Below are 19,043 nucleotides of genomic sequence, written 5' to 3' on the forward strand. Positions count from 1 at the left end.
TTTAAACACATTCCTCATTGTTCCAAAATTCAAAATGCTGACCCTACAGCAACTTCTTCCCATGCTGGGCAAGGAGTCTTGGCTGGTAACTCTAGATCTCAAGGAGGCATACCTGCACGTCCCCATAAGACCAATTTGCAGAAGATACCTCAGATTTCTTGCAGGATCAGAGCATTATCAATTCTCAGCATTGCCCTTTGGCTTATCTACTGCGCCCAGAGTGTTCACGAAATGCCTGGCATCAGTAATCGCTCATTGCAGACTTCAGGGAATTCAAATCTAGCCCTACCTGGACGACTGCCTGATACAAGCGGACAACAAAAACAAATTAACAGAAGACTTACAGAGAGTCATCTACCTGCTACAAGCCCTGGGATATACAGTCAATACAAAAAAGTCAAGGCTGATTCCATCCCAAATAATAACCTTTCTGGGTGCAGAACTGGACACATCAAAACAAATGGCATTCCTAACTGCAGAAAAGAAAGAGCAACTTCCTCTCTACTTCTTGGCATTAACAAAGCACAGCCATCTAACTGCAAGAAAAGTGCTACAAGCTCTAGGCTTCATTGCATCCTGCATAATTCTGGTCCCTCATGCCAGGCTTCATATGAGAAAGCTACAGTGGTACCTAAAAAATTTGTGGTCTCAGCACAAGCACAGCCTAGAAACCAAAATTCCAATAATCCCATGCCTGAAACAAGAGTTCTTATGGTGGGCTCAGGCCTGTCAATCAAACACAGGACTGCCCTTCTGCAAAAGTCAACCAAGACAGACTATCACGACAGATGCCTCAGACCTCGGTTGGGGGGCACACATGATGGACAAATGCATTCAAGGCCTATGGTCCCAAGACCAGCTGCATCTGCACATAAATCTAAAGGAAATGATGGCAGTAAAATTGGCAATCCAGGCATTCAGACCTCTTCTCCAAGAAGGCCAGTTGATGATAAGGACAGACAACACCACAGTTATGTGGTACATCAACAAACAGGGAGGCACACACTCATACCCCCTATGCCGGCTGGCACTGGACCTATGGGATGTGGCTCTGAGCTACAACATTCAGTTACAGGCAATTTATGTACCAGGGAAGGAAAACATTCTAGCAGACATATTAAGCAGAACTACAACAGATGCCCACGAATGGATGCTGCATCCGGACATTTTCAAAACCATCACAAGAAAATGGGGATCACCACAAATAGACTTGTTTGCATCCCCATGCAATCACCAGTTGAAGAAATTCTGCACAAGGACTTACCACCCACTTGCTTGGAAGGTGGACTCCCTATCCTTCAGTTGGAAAAGCTTGACAGCATACGCATTCCCACCACTTCCTTTGATGCACAAGGTGCTTCTCAAGATCAAAGAGGAACGTCCGAGGATCATCCTGATAGCCCCAGACTGGCCAAGACAACATTGGTATCCACTGCTGAGGAGCATGTCCCGGGAACAAATATGGAAACTGCCCCTGATCCCATTACTGCTGACACAGAACAACTACAACATACTGCATCCAAACCTAAAAACTCTGCAACTAACTGCATGGAACATTACATAACAACAATTAATCCAGATTTATCCCAAAGGGTTAAAGACATAATCCTGGAGGCTCGTAGACCTTCAACAAGAAAGAATGATGCAGCTAAATGGAAAAGATATCTCATCTGGAGTACTGCAAAGGGGCAAGATGTGACACTGGTAAACATAGCCAACATCCTGGAGTACTTGGCGGAGCTCTTCCATTCAGGCCTGTCCTATTCCTCCATCAAGATACATGCATCAGCTATTTCAGCAGAATACAGCTTGAATCCTCCTGTCTTCTCGCATCCTCTGCTCAGACAGTTTCTCAGGGGAATTAAAAATGTAAAACCTCCCAGGAAACCTCCACTGCCAGCATGAGACTTGAACTTTGTGCTAGAAAAGCTGACTCTACCTCCTTTCGAGCCAGCAGCTACAGCAGAAATGCAATACTTAACCTGGAAGACTGCTTTCCTGCTGGCAATAACTTCAGCAAGAAGGGTCTCTGAACTACAGGCATCAATGGCAGTACAACCCTTCCTTATCTTCCATCAAGATAGTGTCCCCTTGAGAACAAATCCTACATTCATGCCTAAGGTGGTATCCAGAGTCTCTTTAAATCAGGCTATCCACCTTCCTACATTCTTCCCCAATCCACAGAACAGGGGAGAAAAGCTCTTGCATACCTTGGATGTACACAGACAATTACGCTACTACCTGGACAGGACAAAAAACAATAGAAAAACTGACCAGCTTCTAGTAGCTTATGCAACAGGAAAGGAAGGAAAACCAATTTCTAAACAAACAATCTCCAAATGGATAGGAAATTGCATTAGATTTTGTTACTCCTACCATGGAAAGAAAACTCCAGAGAACATCAGGCCTCACTCCACAAGGGCCACAGCCACTACCACAGCTTTCTTACAAGGAGTGGCTACCAAGGACATTATAGAGGCTGCTACTTGGACCTCCGTGCATACATTTGCCAAGCATTATAATTTACCTCTATACTCTAGATCCCGTGCTGGTTTTGCCACTGCTGTTTTGCAAGGGATCCTGACTACACCATAATCTTTTCTCATTTCCTCCTCCCCTAGTTTAGCTATGGTATTCTACCCATTTGTTAAGACTGCAGATGCATCCTTGAAGGACATAGTACAGTTTTGTACCTACCATAAATGTAGATGTCCGAGAGGAATGCATCTGCAGTCAGGATTACCCTCCCTCCTTCCCCTCTGAGGTACTCCTAGGGTACTTACCAATCTTAAGCTAGCTTGGGGGGGATCTATTATGGTGTATTTGTTTGTATATATGTACATACATGTTTATTTTGTGTGTTTGTTCTCTACTATTTGGAAACTTTGGCATTTATCCAAATTTAGCCAACAAAGAGGGCACCTGGCATCTGGGGCAAGAAACACTGAGGAAAATGGCGTCGGCTGATGCCTTTATACCCGAATAACTGCCGCAATGACGTCGGGTGAAGTGCGACACCAGCCGAAGCCAGACCCAGACTTTGGAATCCGGCCGACCGAAGGGCTGCCTGGCGACAGGACAACCCATTTGTTAAGACTGCAGATGCATTCCTCTCGGACATCTACATTTATGGTAGGTACAAAACTGTACTTTATCACAAATCAAGAACACCAAAAGAAAAAAGAAAAACAAGATTCAGCTTCTAGTAGCAGTCTGTTAGGTGTAAGCCCTTCTACATGTCATGGGTCTGTCCTAGCCTTCTACTAGAGGACTTTGTCCAATAAATAACCTATGCGAGTCCCCAGGAGCCATCCTCAAAACGTGCCTAAACCTCCTTAGCTGACTCCTCAGCACAGAAGAACAATGCTTGTGATTCAAGATCTTCACTGATTGTACAGTTCTTCATTGTCATGCAGAGTGAGCCCAGCTGCTCTTACAAAGGGGCCTCATTCTACCATTTGCATCTCCAGTCTCATCCTTTCAGTCACTATCCAGAGCCTATAACCATAGGTGACGATGCTGTTAGATTGACTAGTAAATTAGCTTTATCCTGTGACTCTGTCCTTACTTCACCACAGTCCAGTAGTATGCCTTCAGTGCTTCTGCTGATGCACACATTTGCTGATCTATATTCTGATCCTGTGTACCTCTTGATTCAAGAACAAGAGCTCAAGATATTTAAGCAGCTACACCTCAGGTGGCTAGAGGATCTCAGTCTTTTCTGGAAGAGAAGCAGTGCTTTTTTAGAGATGCTGATGTTCATCTTGTAAGCATTGGTAGAATTGGAGCAGGCTGTGTACAAGGGCCCAGTAACACAACTACAAGCACTGTTTGGACTCTAAAGTTTCTCGTGAGATGGCTGTGTATCAGGGTTCAGCTCTAAGCCCACTCTTGTTCATACTAGCTTTGGACTACAGCAGGTCAGAGGGGACAGGTAATGGTATGCAGGTGATGCAGCATTACAGGCAAGCAGACTCTGAAGAGGAGCTTCAGCAAATGATAAAGGACTGGAATACAAAACTGAATGCACATGAAATAAACTGAGTACAGGCAACACAGCGGTCATGGTAGCACGAGAAGTAAATGAAAACTCAGAAGGAAATACAGCAGAATAAGTAACAGCTTCAAATAACTGGAAGGTGTGATTGAGAGTGAGGGAAGTCTGAATGAGGAAGTTACAGCTAGAATCAAAGTGAAAGTCAGGGACAACAGACTGTAGTGCGTCAGTAACACAAACAGGAAAGCAAATGATTTGGTAAAGTAGGTATTGGGGAGATGCAGTAATAAGGCAAAAAAGGTGAGCATGTCCAGTGGGATTGTATGAGAGATGATGTATGACAGTCTGTCATGGGCTTTGATGGTGAGAGAGTGGTTCTGAATCAAGAAAGGTGTCCGCTGTTGACATGACTGCTCTGACCCCCCATATAAAACAATGGGGGAAAGGAGGTTGATAAAGATGGTGGTAATCACCCCAGCTGCTTCACACTTGACACAGCCTGCATGCAAGAGCAATTCTATCAGTCACTTGATAAAAACGTGACCCAGTCATTTGCAGCCACAGACCAAAAATATAATTTCCTGGAAATTCTCCAGACTTTGGCTTCACCTTCATAATCTTGCCCAGTAAAATCACAGGCGGGAAATATGTCACCTTGGTAGAATACTGTGCCCAACTTGAAGCTGTTTGATTAGAATGTGAACACATCTGTCATTCTTTTAATTCAGTGGATGCATGGCAAGCAGCCACATGGGATAATTTTGTAACTCTTCCCACAAGAGGTAGTTACACAGTCATAGACTTTCTCGAAATCCAAAAACATGTGCTGCATAGATGAATTATCATGACCTGTCCAACTGTGCAGAGAGGGAGAGTTTATCGGCTGTTCCTCGGCTAGCACTGAATCTGCATAGCTTTATCTGGACTAGAGGGTTTGAGTGATGAATGCAGAATCCTTTTTAGTACTTTGGCATACTCTGTCAGGGAGACTGAGGAGTTTGATCTCTTTTTAATTAGAACACACCTTCCATTCAGAGCATTGTTTAAATATTCTTGCTTGAAAATCTGAAATATTAAAGGAAGTTTCATAATTTTTTTTGTATAGTGGTATATGAACACATTCGTGTTCTTGCACAATGTTTTCCAGTACAAAAGTTGTACAATGGATGGAAAAGTGTCCCTTTGTTAGCAGAGGAACAAAGCCCACCTGTTATCTGCAAGATTCTCTCTGTTACAATGAATACCTCATAGTTGTACTTTCCCTTCATCCCTGAGAAACTTTTGCTTCTTTCGTATTTTTTTAATTGACTTGTGCTTTTGCTGATTTTTTTTTTTTAATTAGCCTGCTGATCCCTTCATTTTTCAAGGACTACTTTCCGACTGGTTTTATCTGGTACTACTACTTATTGGGGGAGTAATGTATGTGTTTATAGATCACAGCTCTAGGTGAAGTAAAACCAAAGTCCTGTACTGCTGTTGAAATGGTACAGTCAACCAAAAGTGGTACAGTTATTTGCTACAAGAACTATTACTACTTTTCCTGGAAAGCACAATTTCATTTAAAAACTCTATCCATAATCATAACCTAAAGCTGCCCTCATTCAGGTGGTAAAGGATTGCCTTATGGGGAGAGATCTGAGATGTTATTTGAACTTAGTTTTCTTTGTCTCCCTTCGGTATTTGGTACTATTTTCATGGGGTCCTAACTGAACAGCTTCGGACCCACTGTGATTTAAATTCTACAGCCTCATACCTCTTGCAGTGCAGTCAGAGGCTGACTTCTGATTTGACTTCTTCCAGCTCCCACACTCGAGCTGCAGAGTGCAACATGGCTCAAGTTTGTCTTCACTTTTATTTATTCTTTTTTTGCTTTCATTAAGAAATGTCTTTCAAAGGAATATACCTTTGGCATTTATGTTGTGTTGATCGTGTACAACTGTACCTCTCCTTTCAGTAGCTGTATTTAGCTGTACAGACATTTAAGATGTTTGTAAGGACAACCTTATTTGGAAGGAACAATGCCAACCAAATCTCATTCCAGCTAAGAAAAGCCATGTTAAAAAAAAGTTTCATAGTTAAAGCAACGTTCAAAACTCTCAAACTATCTTATGTTTTATGACCCCTGTAAGTTAATATCTGGTGCAAATACCACAGTCACCCCACTCTTCAAAAGCCACTGCCTTTTTATTTTTCCATCTCAGAAAATCACCAATATAGGATATAATTTCAGCCGAAGAGCTAATTAAGCCACATGCCTGCTGTAGATACTTTTTCTTTCTCCCATTTCTTCATCCAGCATGTTTTTCACTGCTTGAATACTTAGTGAAAATATTGCTTCCAGATATATACACATCTGACAGTGAACCATTGTCAGATGAGATTTGATTTACAGATTCACATTTGTGGTCTCAAATTTCATTACTTTAGTTTATGTTGGGAGTGATGAACTCATATCCCTGAAAAAGACTTTCATCCTAAAAGGCCATAAAAAGCAGGGTGAGATCTCCCTGGATTCTCCTGTGTTTAATGTCTATACTGACTCAGTGGTTTTAGGTTAAAGTAGTTTAAATGAGATGGAAAAAGGCATTGGCCTCATTAATTGTCTGGGGGGCATTTTCAACTCTTATGTTTCTTCATAAATTGAGATCATACAGAGCATGCCCATTCTTTATTGCTGCTTGTAATTGTGTGAAATGAAAACATAACCACTCTTGGTCTTGCATTCTTAAATTTAAAAATTCGAGTTAGCTCAGCTGTTTACAAATACTGTGTGTGGTAAGAATGTCAAATAGCTGCCCATCAGAACTGCGGTGTCTGTACCGGATAGTCTTGCGTGTCTCTCTTGCTTGTTGTGTATTAATTTAAATAGGTCTTTTGTGTGAACCTCAGCAGGTTGTGGTCTTTATGGTTAGAGGCCTTCCCCTCTTCAGAGGATCTTTGGGCTTTTTTTTTTCATACACTGTTCTCATTAACATTGGGCTATAGCAGTCACCTTTACTGATTAGACATTGAACACCTGCTATAAGTACAGAATTTTGCAGCCAGAGTTGTTACTGAAGCTCAAGGTTCTGTCAGTTTTGTAGGATCTTCACTGGCCTGACATATTTTCTCATTTCCCTTGTTTTGCACAACTCAGATGTCCTTCAAGGATGCATCTGCAGTCATAATATATGGGTTGTCCTGCCTCAGGCAGCCCTTCGGTCGGCCGGATTCCAAAGTCTGGGTCTGGCCTCGGCTGATGTCGCACTTTCCCCGATGTCAGAGCGTCTGGGGTACAAAAGCATCAGCCGATGCCATTTTCCTCAGTCTTTCTTTCCGCACGGTGCCCGAAGCAGAAGCTGTTCGCAAGTGCTGGTCGGTCAGATCCAGTGAAATGGTGCTTGTCTGCAATATTATAGAAAACGTATTGATGGAATCAATGGCTGTTCAGTGGTAATTTGTCCTATTGGCTTTTTTCTGCATTCACTGATTACGGATACTACTTTGCTCCCTGTATAGCAATACAGACAAAATAAAGGCTTAGTTGCTGTTTATGGAGCATTGTGGCATAATGGAAGATTTGGTATAACCCCCATTTGCCCCATTCATTTGAAATTCTGATGTTCTAAGTTACACCTAATCATGCACTGCAGATGTGATTCTTGAGTCTTTATCTAGTTTGATTGCATGTGACAGCTCGATGACACAGATGAATGCATACCTAGATTCAAGTAATGGACTTGGACACTGGAAAAGCCAGCTGGCAGTTTTGAATGAGGGGATTGAATGCTGACTTTTCCATCCCAGGAGAGGGTCTTTGGGATTCCTGCTTAATTACAACTGTTGAAGACTTGGAAGTCTAACAGGCAAAAGTGAACGAGAAGTATAAGTAGATTACGTGCAGCAGAAGTTGTGTGCATTGCAACACATGCACACAAGCCACATTGACATCAGTATGTGCCGAGGAAAACTCCCTTTCCATGAGATGGCATCTTACTGGAAAATCCCAGTCTATGGAGATTGAGAACAGATATTAAGATATGGCAGATGGTAAATTATGGAGGGTACTCGAGGCTTCCAAATAGCAGAAAAAAATATATATATATATTTTTTTTTGCATTTTTTGGGGGGGGGGGTCTTGTCATTGTTTGCTTTTATGCAGCATGGTTTGGTGTGGTATGACCTAGTGCTGTGATACTGTAACCCTGATATAACACTAGAATAGGAAAATGGCAGAAGTTAAAATGATAGGAGATGATGCCATGGTCCACCTTTGCAAAATAATTTGTCATTTAGGAAGTTCATGCTACTGTTTATAGATGGAGCGCACCAACCTGTATGGTATAAAGCTGTGACATAGTCCTCTACAGCATTACGCCGCCCATGTTTTTTTAATCTGGCATACAGTTTGTACAGTTTAACACGATGCTCATTTTCATTCTGCTCTGCTGTACTGTTTGTGGTTTTGCAGTAAGAAGGATTTTCCTTATCCCCTTATTGCAATGCAGAGGGCATTGTGACATCTGTGAACATAAAGTCAGATCATGCCATCCAGTTTACGTCATGGAATAAGATGTAATGGGCTTGTGCTTTGAGTGACTCAGTTGTATTTGTCATGAATTCCACCCATTGTCTCTAAGAACGTAGACATCATTCTCCCTGTTCTTCTGTGGCTTAATGTGCACATACCATGTTCATTTTTCCTCAATGAACACTTCAGTCAGTTTGCTCTGAATAGAGAGACTTAAACATTAGTATTGTACATGGGTTGAGTAGGAAATGGAGCAACCCATATTTAATACACTTGGACAGATGCAGATTAGGAGCACTGATGAACCATGGTAGTGGGACCATTTTGTAATGAACATGCAGAGGTATTTAAGTAATAGTACCTAAACACCTAGTCATGTAGGCGATATTGAGTAACATAATCTTCATGAAGCTACTGTTATGGTAAGTCTTGCCATAATTGTACTTTATAAACTAAAGAATAGTAGTTTAGTTTTATCTAAAGTGAAGAAATTTCAGCTGCAGTTGTTTACCCTTGAAGGTCTGAATTAACAGTAGTCTGTAACCTCATGCTTTACAACTTGTTTTACTGTGCAGCTTTCAATACACAAGCCACATCCTTGTATGTTTTCATTTACTTCTGTCTTTCGTACATGACCTACTGAGGCAAACATTGAATGTTGTGTGTGTAAATATCACACACATTTGAAACAAAGCTTTATTTTTTTATGTATTTTTATTTATTTTAAGGTCATTGCCTGCTCCTAAGGTTTATGGGGAGATGAGAGAAGAAAGTTGGAAGGATGGCTGCTACTGAGCTACAGCTAGGAAAAAAATGCACTGTCAACGCTACACACCTTGAAAAAAAGACTTTTGCAGACTGTTCTGAAGTGACATTGGAGGGGGTTGGAAATCCCCAGGTCTCTGCTAGAAATCAGCACAATAAGGCAGAGATGATAAAGCAGCACTTTAAAAACATTCATACAATCATTTCTTTTACATTGCTGTAATTATTTACTGGTCACAAAAAAAAATTCAACTCTAATCTGCTGTTTCAGAGAGGCCATTGTCTGGGAGAATCCCAGTGGATGCCAAAGAAAAATGTGTGAATAACAGCAAGTAAAATGGAAAATAGAATGGTCTTCATGTCTGTCCTGAGTATTGAGTAGAGAGTATCTGCTGAGAGGCTGTATAAAGTACAAGTAGAAGCAAGCAAACAACTTTATTTACTGAATGGTACTAGGGATTTTTGTTAAGTGTTCTGCTGTAGGTTCTTCAGATATGATTGGAAATACTGTTTACAGAATCTTGAAACCAAGTGAAATCCATCACTTGGTCTTTGATGACAGAAAACTGGGAAGTACACTTGCTGAAGTCACATGCTCCATTACTGTTGCATTTACATATCAGTTTTGGGTATACTTACATTTGTTTTATTTATACGGTTTGATTGCCAAAGGGCTGAGTGTAGTGTAATAGTTTTTATGCATTTTTGTGGGGGGGCTTCACTTTGTACATTCTCTTTTTTTCCCTTTCTTTACTCTTGGAAGACATTTTTATGGCAGGTTTCTTTTATGAAATTCATGAAAATATGTTCTTCCTCTCTTCTGGTCAAGCACACAACTTTACAGAACAGTGCCATCTTTCCGTGTCTGAGGATAAGGAGAAAACTATGCACTATGGTAACACAGCACCAAGCTAGTTATGTTTATTACATTGTTTGCTTTATGATTTAAGCCAATAGGGTGGTTCCTATTTTGTAGCATTCAGTGCCTCATGTACCATCACTACTTAAATATGTTCTGTGTTGTTCACTTCAACAAATTGTTTAAACTTTTAAAGTATTATTTGGCCTTAATTGTTACCAGCTTTAAACACTGTTTGTGGACACAATCATTTCCACACATGTATGTCACAAACAAGAGTTATCTGCAAACTTTTTTTTTGTTTTGTAAACTATTTAGTGTTACTGGTACTGCTTTTAACAGTGAGAAGGCCAAACAGTTGCTTTTACAGAGCAGGTTCAGCATTCTCATTTTAATGTTTGTTACTTGGGTAAGGCAGAAGGGTTCTATAAATCTGAAGCGCGCTCATGTTTCATGTCCTCAGTTTACAGTGTAATAATTTCTAAATTACGTCTGTGTGTCCTCCCTGATAGCACACAGATTTGGATGTGGAATTGCATTTCTTATGTTGGCAGTGCTTTATTGTATATGAGTGCACAGTTAAAAAAAAAACACTTACCTGTTCCATTTTTAAATACCTTGTAATTCTGTAGGTAGCCAGTATTTCTGGCATTTAAGTGGCAGGGTGTATTTATTGACAGAAAAATATAGGTTTTATTGGAATATATGGCCATTGACTAAATGTTAATGTATATGCATTAAATCATTTAGGTTTTTCTTTTGCTTTCAAAAGTATGGACATTAGAATGAAGAAAAAGTAAAGGAAGCTGAGAATCAAATGTGTAGTGTATAAGACTTAAAGGAAATGCCATGTGCAGTTTTAAGGAAAGTAACGTGTATTGTAATCTGTTGTAGACGGTTGTATGGTTTAGCACCTCCATATTTTGAAAAAGTACAGTTAAGTTTTAGTCAGTGAAAGTATCAGCTTCTGTAAAAGTGGCATTGGTTCCTGTAAAGTATTGAGAGTTTTTAAATGAAAGCTGCATAACTGTATAAGCTCCCACCTCAGAAGTCTTACCCTTTGATCATTGCTACATGAAGCATCTTCTTATACTGCTATTTTTGTACAGTCTTAGAACCAGATACATGGTAGAAGATTGAGGTGATGACTTTGTTTACTGTAAAGCTACTGTGATATATCCTGGACTCCATCTTTACACTAAGTAGAGCTTCTATATGTGTGCCATTATCCTCAATTTTCAGAGTGTACAGCAGCAAAAAGTGTCAGCAGTATGAATGATTTTTCCCTTAAAATATGTGGATAAGGGGTAATACTTTCTGGAATAAGAAGTTTTATACTGAGTTTTCATTTAAACACCAAAGTATTTTTTTCAGTGCTTCATGTTTGTTGGATCCCTAAAGACATCTTCTGACATTATTGTGAGCCAAGCCACTGGTAGTTGCCTTTTGCATATTTTACAGATGTCAGGTTTTGAGTGTTATAATAGGGTGTGCCAGCTCTATTCCTTTTAGTTGGTATAATAAATTTGTGGATTGACATTTTTACGCGTTCGGATCTCAGATATCTCTCTGTGGTTAAAATTCTGATCTTTGCTGATGGATATGTGGGGCATGTTCATACAAAGCTAGTGCCTATAATTTAAATTACCCTGTCTTTGACATCTGCAGTAACTTTTTAAAATGAAATTGTTTTGTGCCAATTGCTCTGAATTCATTTGTTTGTTAGAAAGCAGGCAATGCTTAACTGTTGTAAAAAAATATAAATATATATATTTAATTTTCTCTGTGTATGAATTATTTTTTTTGTAAGTACATCAATTAAAATGTAAAGGAAAGATCTTGTAAAAATGTAGAATATTCTTGCAATTTAAAGTAAGTGCTGCTTTATTTTTTATGGAAAAAGTCCTTATTTATAATAATTGCCTTTGTGGTTTTTGTTTTTGAAATGTTCAAGAAGGAAAGTTGTACCAAAGGAATCTTTGGAAAGCTATCAAACCCTAGAATTCACATTTGTACCAAGTAAATAACATGGTTTATTTCTGACATTTATAAAGCCTAACTTGTATACATAATTATACTTGTCTTGTTAATAAATATCCCATGCTGTATGCATAATCAGTTTATTTTGTTTAAGTTCAGAAAAGCAAGTCTTAAAGTAACATCTTGTGGTTATAAAAAAATATTGCTTGGAGTACGTTTTGTCCAACATATGGTCAAATCTAACTATTCAATTACTGTGACAGTGTATTTATTTAGAGAGAAATATTTTAGCACTTTTACATCTGGGCTTTTGATCAACCAATTTGCAAAATGTTCAAGCATTCCCCAGGCTCCTTGCACAAAGTTTAACTTCTTTTGCATGACATATTCTCAAACAGTAAATAGTGTATACCATGCATAAAAGCAGTGCTACTCTACATCACCTTATTTATTTTTTTTAAAGTCAGTTGACAATATCTTCTGCACATCAAGACGTTTTGCCTGTTCTTTAGTATCATTTTCCTGTCTGCACAGTTTTCTACAAAATGACCACAGTATTATGGTGGGTTCATACTGCTGCTGCTACTCTCTTATACTACTTTACATCTTTTGCTTTGAAAACACTGACCTAACACTGAGGAAATTCTAGAGTCCTTTTATCGTGGTCACTGTTGTAATAAGAAGTCATCAAATTGTGATTGGTTGAAAGTTCAAATCCTAAGGAATTTCAATGAGCTTGTCATAATGCATTCCTTAATGTAACATATTTGCTGTGTAAGTGTGCTCATTCTCCCTTGCCTATCATTTTTTTTTTTGCTAGCCTCACTGATCTGCTGTTCCTTTTTTGGCACTAGTGAAAGCTCTTGCACACACATCCTTTTCCTTGTAACTTTGATATTGGGAAACTTATTTGAATTTTGCAGCACAAGGTGGAAGAGAATTAATTGTGGGACTGGTAGCAGGATCCCTCCCATGATCCAATGGGAAGGTTAGAGCCTCTTTAATGAGGAATTAGTTCAGAGGACTAGTTGTGGCCTAATCCTCAAGTAGACAAATTCACAATGTTTATGATCTTCTGAACTTCACAGGGGCAGCGATTATCCCCATTTTAGTAACTTGTTCTAAAATGCTGAAATATTATAGTCGAGGAGTGATGTGCATCTGGCTCCCACCTTGGATATGGGGCATACTAGGGTGTTTGGTCCGTCCATCTCCAGACTGACTAGCATTGGCATAGGACTGTCTAGCCTGACCTCAGGTTGCAGCCCCTCAGGTCACCCAGTTGCAGATGTAGGACACTTGGAACGGAGGCTTTTCGTGGGACTCGACACCCCCCACATGTAATATTTGAATATGTGTTAGAGTTCCTCATAACACAAAATACTATAAAAATGTTTTACTATATACCGTTGAGTATTTACTCAGAATGCTTCTAGAACATGTGTTACAGGATGTATATCTTCCTTTAGCTAGGCATTAGCATGTTCCTGATATACTAAATCCTGCTTTCTGTATATATTAAATGTACTTATTTTATGTACTTTGTGTTAGACAACATCCATTATTTTAGACTAAGCATTTTAGAAATAACAGGCATATTAACTTCTGTATCAGACAAGATCATTCTCAACAAATTCAGATGACACTGAGTAAAATGTAACTTTTCAATTCACATTATCCATATGTCTTCACCTCGGGGATCAACTCCAATGGCTGTACTCGGCAGAGGCACCCAGGAACCAAGGTCTGGTGCACGATGTCAGGGTAATCCTATGGGCTAGGTTTGTGAAGGCTCCAGGGCCATTAGCCTAGTACACACCTATGAACCTATCTGCATAGTTTCTTAAGTTATTTTCCAGATGCAGAATGTTTAATAAGGTCTGGACATATCCTCCTTTTGAGGCAAGTCTTGCTGTGCTACAGCTTTTCTTAGAGTTGTAATTTTAGGAGCTTCTGTCTATATCTTTTGATTCTCATGCTGCCTATTTTCTTAAGACAGTACTAGTTGTGACACTTTTGGCTGAAGTTCTTCCTTGAAATTAAACATATTTGTCGCATGTTGAGGATGGATTTTCCTCCTGTACAGTTTTCCATCTTCCCCACAAGTAACAGAGGGCCTTGATCCATTTGCTTGACCAAATATATCTGCTTCAGATTGCAAACATTACCATTGTTTTTATATTCTTTCCTTTTCTCGCATAACTCTAGAAGTCTTCAGTTTCTTTTGTGCCATATTTCTGACCCTGTTGTTTATATTCCTGCATTTTCTTTACTTTTGTTGATTTTCAGCAGTTAGCTACATAGTTAAAGTTCACAGTTTGTTTCAGTCTCCTGCCTGATAATAACTGAGGTGGTGAAAAGATATAGTCCCTGCATTAGGAGTATTTCTTTATCTCAAAACTGGGAGACTGCAAAGTGTTTACTACATTGTTTTCTTGAGAATTTCTTCGTTAATTGTCTCCACGTACTAGTTTGACTGTGGATAGTATAGACTGGCCACTATATATGCAAATTTCCACTAAGGTGAGCAACTTTAGAAATTCTGATTTTTTTTGTATTTGAGTCTATTGTCAGATATGATAACAGGTTATCTCCTGTCTCAAAAATATTGAATTTAATGCACTAGTCTTTCTTGCACTTTATCAATTTGATTTTCTTTCAGGGAACTTGGAATTTTTGTTGTCTTTCGGCTTTTCCCGGTTAGGGGGTCGCCACAGCGGAACTCCGGTCCGTTAATGATTGGCAGTAGATTTTTACGTGCTGGCTTGCTGGGCCTAACGCACAACCTTCAACGAAGGAACGCCCATTCACGCATGTCGCCACACAGAAGACGCTTTAACTGAGAATCGAACGGGCAACGTCTAACTGAGGCGACAACGCTACTGCTACTGCAGCACCACCACCGCAGTGAACTTGGAATAATCTACACACATAAAATTCATGCCTAGCTCTTTTTAATGTAACAGATTTGAGCACAGTCTGCTGCAGGCCTTATGTAACTGGGTGCTCTGGCATCTCTTTCTTTGTGGTGTGAATTTTATATGGCATAACTCAGAACTACTAATTCTGTTTGAATCAACTTTCCTGACAGTACATTTTTATCTCTTACATTTGCTTGCACTTTACTTTTTCTTAAATGTGATTCATGTCTCCTCTTAAGCATTTGTCTTCCCACTGAATTTGGAACTTTGATATTGTCAGCCCTGATGATCAGGCCCTGGACACAGTTTATCTCTTACCTGAAATAATATTAAGAATGAACTCCATTCTTTGATGACTCAGGTCATTCTTTCGTTGTATCTTAGAGCAGCTGAATTTGTACGTTTGTGTCAATACATCACTAGAATTCTTTCAATTTTTCTTCTCTCATTAGCATCTGACGTATTACCCAAATAATTTCCATATTCTTCTTCCATCATGTCTTCATTGCTGTTCTAATAAGTATATTTTGCTCTGCTCTTCTGCTGTGTCATCCCATATTTAGTCTGTTTCACCTCAGATCCTTAATTTGTATATTAAATATCATCATCCATCTCAGAGATGCCTTGTGCAAAGACTATCTGAATATGCCTTTCAAGAGTTTACTCTCATGTTCCACCAGAACTTGTTTACCATATTTTCTAGAATCCCTGAAATATACCTGGAACATGTATTACTGGTTTAATATCAGTTTATTTTGTATGTGATATTCTTTTGGTAAACTTGTTAAGCCTGTAAGTCAGCATAGTTATGTAGGATGTTGTTGTTATGGCTGTATACACTATTCAAGATGTCTTGGTGGCATAGTGATTATTCCTGAATGTGTAAACAAGCATGTCCTGTCTTTCCTTTTGCGCAAATAATTAATATTCATAGCTTCTTATGCCAAACAGGACACAGTATTACAAGAATTTACTTCATTAAGTCAATAGCTTATCAAGTCGATAGCTTTTAACCCATTGAATTTATGTAGTGTCCAAATATGTTAATGTGAGCACAACTATTTCTGTGTATATTAACCCCAATGCTTCAAAAATATTTTAATTGTTGCAGGCTCATCCATGTCTAGTTTAAATTCAGCATTTTGGTTATTCTCTCCATTTCTTAACAGTCAAACTTTGCCCTCCTGTTTTGTTGTTCGTAAAGCATTTTCAGGTTTAATTACATTGCATCTTTTCAATAATGTAACATGCAGTTCATTATCATTTTTTTCACCGACATACAGATTCTTCTAAACATACTTGTCTTTTCTTTTTTCTTATCTTTGAAAAATGAGTGTAAGTTATAAGGATCACTGTTGCCCTTAGTGTTTGTTGAAAAGTAGACATCTTCTCTTCTAGTCTGACTTGCAAAGCTTTCTGTTCTTCGTGAATGTATATCCTCCTCATGACATTGCTGTGTTTTGTCACACATAAGAGATTGGTTATTTTGTCTGTTAAACTCCTTGCAGATGATCTCCAAAGAATAAGGACCCAATATGAGAACTTTGGTTTGATGTTATAACCATTTTATTAATTCATTATCTTATTGTGATTGTGTCTTTTGGCTTTTCCCGGTTAGGGGTCACCACAGCCGAACTCCGGTCCGCTAATGATTGGTATTTGAGTTTTACGTGCCGAGTTACCAGCCCTGACGCACAACCTTCAACGAAGGTACTCCCATTCACGCATGTCTCCACGCAGAAGACGCTCTAGCTGAGAATCAAACCAGACAGCGTCTTATTGTGAGGCGACAACACTACCGCAGCACCACCACCGCGGGTTAAATCATTAATATTTATGCATACAAAATTTATATGATATTTTATATATATATATATATATATATATATATATATATAAATCATTATCTTATATATAAAATATTATCGTATAAATTTTGAATGCATAAATATTCTACTACCTATGTATATATATCCTCATTACCAACTAACATTGTAAAATCTTTAGTCATTTTTGTATGTAGCTGGTGCATGCTAGTTTTTTTACTTGTATCTAATTCCTATTTTCTGATTTACCATTAAATTGTATTGTATTGTGGAGCTTTTTTCCCCGGGTCTCCACTGAAAATGAGCCACTAGGCTCGGTCGGACTAACCCTGTCAACAAATGTAAAATAAAATAATTAAAAATAAAATTTCTAACCGAGAGCTCTTCAGCCATGACACAGGCCGTTAAGAAAATGACAAACGTGTAGTAAATATAGAGTTGTATTCAGTCAGGCACATAATTGCACTTTATCAACAAGGCAGAATATAGCTTACATAGAAGCATCATCATAGGCAGTATTTTGCACTCTAAAGTAGTGTGCCACTGTTTGCATACTACCATAGTACATTGAAATATGAATTTATATAGTTGTAATTCCAATTTTTTGGAAAAACAAGAAACATCTTTATTAAATTATCATGTATGACATAGGCAATCTTACATTTATATATAAATGAAAATAAGCCATAGTGACACAATCTCATTTGCAAACGTTATACATTACAAACCATGACAACACAACTGTAGGTACAAACATTATACATCATTTTTAATATATCTAGTCATTGTCAGTCAACCATTACACAGCTCATTCAAATCCTGCCTCGATGTTCTTTGTGTTTCACTGTTGCAGTCATTACATTTGGGGTAATCTGCTTGCAGGTTGCCCTCAAATGGCCTGATTAACAAAATCTTGGGTCCTGCATCGGTTGCTGTCCCTTCTTCCATGATGTCAGGTCGTCAGGGGTATAAAACATGCAGCCAACGCCATTACATCAGTCTTTCTTGCTATACGGTGCCTGAAGCAGAAGCAGTTCGCAAGTGCCGGTCGGCCAACTCCTGAAATTTTCATTTGAGTTTCAGAACCGAAGTCTTCAACTTAAAGCAAAGTACCCCGTTGGGGAAACTTTTTCTTGCTCCTTACTGATGTCAGTAAAAGTTAATAATTTCATTACTTGCAGAAAGCAAATACCTCATAAAGATTTTCATTCGTACTGTATTCCTTGCCTAGGCCCTGACCACGACGTACCTTGCTGTCAGTTTTGTGCTTTATTTAATCAGCGCACTATCCGTTGTCAGTATATTTTTGTTTCTAAATATTTTGGTTCTCATTTTAATTATCCAGAAATGTCGGTTAGCCATCCGACTACCGGGATTCTGAAAGAAATGCAAAGATAAAGACAGAGACAGGCCGCCGAGGTCCAAAACTGCTGACGGCGCTTCTCCTAAGCCAGTTTGCTGGTACTCGGGCACTTTCGCAGCCCCCGATACCCGCTACTTCTGATTCGCAGGCCTCTACTGAGACCCATTGGGAGTCTGGTATGCCACGAGATACTTCAACAATGGAACCTGTGGATGTCTCTACCTTGGATGGGTCCGGAGCCGCTGTGCAGGCACCGGCTTCTGAGGGTGTATTCAGGCCTATGGACTTGCATATTAAATTGACGCCTCCTTCATTACTAAGGCCTAAATTTCGATCTATGTTTACAAAACCGACGCCCAGGCCACGTGCTCAGGCCCCTATTACTAAAAACAAATGATAAAAATGGCTGAAGATCTAATAACTCTAATCAGGGGTAGTCAACCCCCACCCTTTAAGAGGCCTAGGGCTGAGCTGGATTATGAATCATCTGATCAGGATTCTGTTCTGACTATTCTGATGACCTGTATTTGTCCTTAACTACTTATGAGGATTCTGATGCAGAGGATTCTATTCCCTTTGCTTCCCCTCCTGAGGATTTTTCTTTTGGGGAAACCTTACATACTTTAAGGGAGCATTTTCACTGGGAAAGCCAGGAATTTTCTGAATCAAAAAAGAGGCTTAGGGATTTCCTTCTACCTCAGCATAGGCCTTTGGCTATTCTTCCTGTACTAGACGTTGATGTTTTCTCGGAATCCAGTTTGGCCCCTGCTTCTCTGCCTCCTGCTGCTAGTAAGCCTGACCGGTACTACAGGGTTCCCGAGT

At 39.2% G+C, this 19,043-nt stretch overlaps 1 protein-coding gene across 2 annotated transcripts in view; it reads left to right on the forward strand.

Moving 5' to 3' along the window:
- The window catches only part of SLAIN2 (SLAIN motif family member 2), a 1,031,976-nt gene extending 1,019,730 nt beyond the window's left edge, over nucleotides 1-12,246 (forward strand). For both annotated transcript variants that reach the window (XM_044055724.1, XM_044055725.1), the window contains one exon: nucleotides 9,236-12,246. In XM_044055724.1, the coding sequence (XP_043911659.1) occupies nucleotides 9,236-9,302 (67 nt within the window). In that variant the 3' untranslated portion in view covers nucleotides 9,303-12,246. The remainder of the gene's footprint in view (nucleotides 1-9,235) is intronic.
- Nucleotides 12,247-19,043: the final 6,797 nt, after the last annotated feature.

This window comes from Protopterus annectens, chromosome 14.part0 (assembly GCF_019279795.1).
Source record: "Protopterus annectens isolate FY-2018-M chromosome 14.part0, PAN1.0, whole genome shotgun sequence".
NCBI classification, from domain to species: Eukaryota; Metazoa; Chordata; order Ceratodontiformes; family Protopteridae; genus Protopterus; species Protopterus annectens.